This window comes from Salmo trutta, chromosome 35 (assembly GCF_901001165.1).
Source record: "Salmo trutta chromosome 35, fSalTru1.1, whole genome shotgun sequence".
Classification (NCBI taxonomy): Eukaryota; Metazoa; Chordata; class Actinopteri; order Salmoniformes; family Salmonidae; genus Salmo; species Salmo trutta.
In genome coordinates, this window is record NC_042991.1 from 27,287,284 (window position 1) to 27,293,283 (window position 6,000).

The 6,000-nt window shown below is 46.6% G+C and overlaps 1 protein-coding gene across 2 annotated transcripts in view; it reads left to right on the forward strand.

Moving 5' to 3' along the window:
- The window catches only part of LOC115174970 (T-lymphoma invasion and metastasis-inducing protein 2-like), a 64,518-nt gene extending 59,192 nt beyond the window's left edge, over window positions 1–5,326 (forward strand). For both annotated transcript variants that reach the window (XM_029734046.1, XM_029734047.1), the window contains exons 20-24: window positions 292–410; window positions 3,552–3,660; window positions 3,804–3,862; window positions 3,961–4,139; window positions 4,285–5,326. In XM_029734046.1, the coding sequence (XP_029589906.1) occupies window positions 292–410; window positions 3,552–3,660; window positions 3,804–3,862; window positions 3,961–4,139; window positions 4,285–4,930 (1,112 nt within the window). In that variant the 3' untranslated portion in view covers window positions 4,931–5,326. The remainder of the gene's footprint in view (window positions 1–291; window positions 411–3,551; window positions 3,661–3,803; window positions 3,863–3,960; window positions 4,140–4,284) is intronic.
- Window positions 5,327–6,000: the final 674 nt, after the last annotated feature.

Genomic DNA, 6,000 nt, shown 5'->3' on the forward strand with positions numbered 1-6,000 from the left:
GTAGGACTACATATGACAGGGCTGATGTATGAGCATGCATAGACTCATACAGGGACGTACACACACACACACACACACACACACACACACACACACACACACACACACACACACACACACACACACACACACACACAGAAACCATAAGACACACAGCACACACCCATTGCCAGGTCTGTCTGATGTGCTAGGCTTGAGCTCTATTGACGTGTGCTGTAACACTTCACCGTCTGTCTGTCTGTCTGTCTGTCTGTCTGTCTGTCTGTCTGTCTGTCTGTCTGCGTCCATCAGAGGCCCTGAGAGCCATGGAGAAGGTGGCCAGTCACATCAATGAGATGCAGAAGATCTACGAGGACTACGGAACTGTGTTTGACCAGCTGGTGGCAGAGCAGAGTGGCCTTGAGAAAGAGGTAGAGTATAGCCACCACACATACCATTATATGAGTGATATTACAAAAGATATTGGTCCTCTGTGGCTCAGTTGGTAGAGCATGGTGCTTGCAACGCCTGGGTTGTGGGTTTGATTCCCGCTGGGGCCTCCCATATGAAAACGTATGCAATCATGTGATTGTAAGTTGCTTGTACATCATTTTGGATAAAAGCAAAGCAGTCTGCTAAATAACATACAGTTGAAGTCGGAAGTTTACATACATCTTAGCCAAATACATTTAAACTCAGTTTTTCACAATTACTGACATTTAATCCTTGTAAGAATTCCCTGTCTTAGGTCAGTAAGGATCACCACTTTATTTTAAGATGTCAGAATAATAGTAGAGAGAATGATTTATTTCAGCTTTTATTTCTTTCATCACATTCCCAGTGGGTCAGAAGTTCACATACACTCAATTAGTATTTAGTAGCATTGCCTTTAAATTGTTTAACTTGGGTCAAATGTTTCAGGTAGCCTTCCACAAGCTTCCCACAATAAATTGGGTGAATTTTGGCCCATTCCTCTTGACAGAGCTGGTGTAACTGAGTCAGGTTTGTAGGCCTCCTTGCTCACACACTTTTTCAGTACTGCCCACAAATGTTCTATGGGATTGAGGTCAGGGCTTTGTGATGGCCGCTCCAATACCTTGACCTCGTTGTCCTTATTTTTCCACAACTTTGGAAGTATGCTTGGAGTCATTGTCCATTTGGAAGACCCATTTGCGACCAAGCTTTAACTTCCTGGCTGATGTCTTGAGATGTTGCTTCAATATATCCACATCATTTTCCTACCTCATGATGCCATCTATTTTGTGAAGTGCACCAGTCCCTCCTGCAGCAAAGCACCCCCCCCCCAACATGATGCTGCCACCCCCGTGCCTCACAGTTGGGATGGTGTTCTTCGGCTTGCAAGCCTCCTCCTTTTTCCTCCAAACATAACGATGGTCATTATGGCCAAACAGTTCTATTTTTGTTATATCAGACCAGAGGACATTTTTCCAAAAGTACGATCTTTGTCCTCATGTGCAGTTGCAAACCGTAGTCTGGCTTTTCAATGGTGGTTTGGAGCAGTGGCTTCTTCCTTGCTGAGCGGCCTTTCAGGTTATGTCAATATAGGACTCGTTTTACTGTGGATATAGATACTTTTGTACCTGTTTCCTCCAGCATCTTCACAAGGTCCTTTGCTGTTGTTCTGGGATTGATTTGCACTTTTCGCATCAAAATACGTTCATCTCTAGGAGACAGAACGCGTCTCCTTCCTGAGCGGTATGACGGCTGCGCGGTCCCATGGTGTTTATACTTGTGTACTATTGTTTGTACCCGATGAGCGTGGTACCTTCAGGTGTTTGGAAATTGCTTCCAAGGATGAACCAGACTTGTGGAGGTCTACAATTTATTTTCTGAGGTCTTGGCTGATTTCTTTTGATTTTCCCATGATGTCAAGCAAAGAGGCACTGAGTTTGAAGGTAGGCCTTGAAATACATCCACAGGTACACCTCCAATTGACTCAAATGATGTCAATTAGCCTATCAGAAGCTTCTGAAGCCATGACATAATTTTCTGGAATTTTCCAAGCTGTTTAAAGGCACAGTCAACTTAGTGTATGTAAACTTCTGACCCGCTGGAATTGTGATACGGTGAATGAAGTGAAATAATCTGTGAGACAAAACAATTATTGGAAAAATGACTTCTGTCATGCACAAATAGATGTCCTAACCAAGTTGCCAAAACTATAGTTTGTTAACAAGAAATTTGTGGAGTGGTTGAAAACGAGTTTTAATGACTCCAACCTCAGTGTATGTAAACTTCCGACTTCAACTGTATATACAAAGGTATGTGGACACCCCTTCAAATTAGTGGATTTGGCTATTTCAGCCACACCCGTTGCTGACAGGTGTATAAAATCGAGCACACAGCCATGCAATCTCCATAGACAAACATTGGCAGTAGAATGGCCTTCCTGAAAAGCTCAGTGACTTTCAACGTGGCGCTGTCATTGGATGCCACCTTTCCAACAAGTAAATTAGTCAAATTTCTGCCCTGCTAGAGCTGCCCCGCTCAACTGTAAGTGCTGTTATTGTGAAGTGAAAACGTCCAGGAGCAACAACGGCTCAGCTGCGAAGTGGTAGGCCACACAAACTCACAGAACAGGGCCGAGTGCTGAAGCATGTAAAAATTGTCTGTCCTCAGTTGCAACACTAACTACCAAGTTCCAAACTGCCTCTTGAAGGAACGTCAGCACAATAACTGTTTGTCGGGAGCTTCATGAAATGGGTTTCCATGACTGAGCAGCCACACACAAGCCTAAGATCACCATGTGCAGGGAAAGCGCCAGCTAGAGTGGTGTAAAGCTCGCTGCCATTGGACTCTGGAACAGTGGAAATTCATTCTCTGGAGTGATTAATCACCCTTCACCATCTGACAGTCTGACGGACTAATCTGGGTTTCGATGCCAGGAGAACGCTACCTGCCCGAGTGCATAGTGCCAACTGTAAGGTTTGGTGGAGGAGGAATAATGGTCTGGGGCTGTTTTCATGGTTGGTGCTAGGCCTCTTAGTTCCGGTGGAGGGAAATCTTAATTCTACAGCATACAATGACATTCTATGCTTCCAACTTTGTGGCAACAGTTTGGGGAAGGCCCTTTCCTTTTTCAGCATGACAATGCCCCCGTGCACAAAGCGAGGTCCATACAGAAATGGTTTATTGAGATCGGTGTGGAAGAACTTGACTGGCCTGCACAGACCCTTACCTCAACCCCATCGAACACCTTTGGGATGAATTGGAACGCAGACTGCGAGCCAGACCTAATCGCCCAACATCAGTGCTCAACCTCACTAATGCTCTTGTGGCAGAATGGAAGTAAGTCCCCGCAGCAATGTTCCAACATCTAGTGGAAGCCTTCCCAGAAGAGTGGATGCTGTTATAGCAGCAAAGGGGGCACCAACTCCATATTAATACCCATGATTTTGGAATGACATGTCCAACGAGCAGGTGTCTACATACTTTTGATCATGTAGTGTATATACATTATATTATAGTATTTTTATACAATTACATGAATCACAGAGTGAGCCCTTTAAACCACCAACCTCCCAGACTGTGTCCTCCTCTCTCCTCTCCAGGTTACAGAGATCTCCATGGGAGAGTTCCTCATCCACTCCTCATTAAAATGGCTCAACCCTCTCCCTTCCCTGGGTCGCATGAGGAAACATCCTGAGCTAACGCTGTTTGGTGAGTGGGGCTTTTTACAATGACGAGTTGAACCAGAATTACTGACTGTATGATATGGTGTTTAAATATGTTCAAATGTGTGTTTATTACAACAATCAAACATATCTGACTTAAAATCCAGTTGCTCCTTCCTCTCTGCTCAGTTTTCAAGAGAGCAGTGATCCTGGTGTACCGTGAGCGCAGCAAGATGAGAAAGAGGATGGTGAGTCTCAAACACGTCTGATGAGCTGTACTGATGACTTCATGCTATATACATTTGATATGACGTCATTGGAGTTGTAATGAGTTTATGTGCTACAGACCACGTCACGCTCAGGGGACCTGGAGGCCTTCAAGTTCCGCTGGCTTGTCCCGGTGTCGGCGGTGCAGGTCCGCCTGGGGAACGCAGCAGGAGCGGAGAGCCCATGTATCTGGGAGCTGGTCCATACCAAGTCTCAGGTGGAGGGGAGACCTGAGACCGTGTTCCAGCTCTGCAGCAGGTGACAGATGACATTGAAAATGACAGAGATAATGAATGTTTTATCTGTCGTGAAAAAGCCAGAAGAACAAAACATATACATTGGAATTAACATGGCAGTGCCTAATTGACTTGATCTCATATGGATCTATATGTGTCTTTTCCAGTGGTTTGGAGAGTAAGGCCAGCGTAGTGAAAGCTCTTCGCTCCCTTCGAGACTGGACCTGTAGGCCCCTCCTATCAGAGAGAGGTTCTAGAGAGTACCTAGGCTCCCTCCGTAGGACCCAGCCTGCACCGGTCAGAGCCGGCTCCTGGAGAAGACAACAGGAACTGCAGGCCATGAGGACTGCAGGCCACCAGCACCACTCTGACGACGGCAGTGTGTCCAGTAGTGCAACCCAACCCTGCCCGGGAGACACCCACTCAGAGCCCCAGCTTCACAGCCGCTCCACCACGGGCCTCCCCAGCCTGGAGGGCAGCACGCTGGGCAAGAGGGCCCGGCTGTGCTCCCTGACCAGCGCCCTGGAGGCCCAGCTCCAGAGACTCAACTTCACAGAGGAGGCCGGGCCGAGGAGTGCTGCGTCCCAGCAGGAACACCTCAGACAGGGGCCCCACCAGCCCCATCCTGCTGCCCAGAGGAGGGCTAGCAGTCTGCAGGGTCCAGGAAGGCAGGATAATGACCCCCAGTGTGTGGACCTTAACGCCCTACTGGGGAGGGACTTCAGTGTGCAGAGCCTGACCTCTGTGGTCAATGAGAACTGCTTCTATGACACAGTTATGGGGATCCAGAAGGCGGCCATTCCAACACTATAGGGGCCCTAGAAGTTTCCCCTAGACGCTGATCTTGGGTCGGTTTTCCCCACTAATGGTTAACAATAGGATTGGTGGACAGCTGATCCTAGATCTGTACCAAGGGAAACTTCACCAGGAGAGCTGATGAACACTATAGAAGGTACACTCCTGTACCTGTCTAGACCCTCATCACACGGACTACATTAGTGCCTGGTCAAGATGAATCTCCTTAATGTGTTTACTCTGACTGGTGAGTAGGCTACGACTGAAGAACTGAGCTCTGATCACAGTTTCTTGACTTTGACTTAATCCTTTTATCTCCTAGTGGAGCAAAGGCCTTAAGATCACACTGTGACAGTATATACAGTGCATTTGGAAAGTATTCAGACCCCTATACTTTTTCCAAATTTTGTTACATTACAGCCTTATTCTAAAATTGATTAAATTGTTTTTTTCCCTCATCAATCTACACACAACACCACATAATGACAAAGAAACAGGTTTTTAGACATTTTCTGAAATGTAATTTTTTTTTTTACTGAAATATCACATTTACTTAAGTATTCAGACCCTTTACTCAGTACTTTGTTGCAGCACCTTTGGCAGCGTTTACAGCCTTGAATCTTCTTGGGTATGACGCTACAAGCTTGGCACACCTGTATTTGGGGAGTTTCTCCCATTCTTCTCTGCAGATCCTCTCAAGCTCTGTCAGGTTGGATGGGGAGCGTCGCTGCACAGCTATTTTCAGGTCTCTGCAGAGATGTTCGATTGGGTTCAAGTCCGGGCTCTGGCTGCTTAGGGTCGTTGTCCTGTTGGAAGGTGAACCTTCGCCCCAGTCTGAGGTTTTGAGTGCTTTGGAGCAGGTTTTCATCAAGGATCTCTCTGTTCTTTGCTCCGTTCATCTTTCCCTCGATCCTAACTAGTCTCCCAGTCCCTGCCGCTGAAAAACATCCCCACAGTATGATGCTGCCAGCACCATGCTTCACCATAGGGATGGTGCCAGGTTTCCTCCAGACGTGACGCTTGGTATTCAGGCCAAAAAGTTCAGTCTTGGTTTCATCAGACCAGAGAATCTTGTTTTATCATGGTCT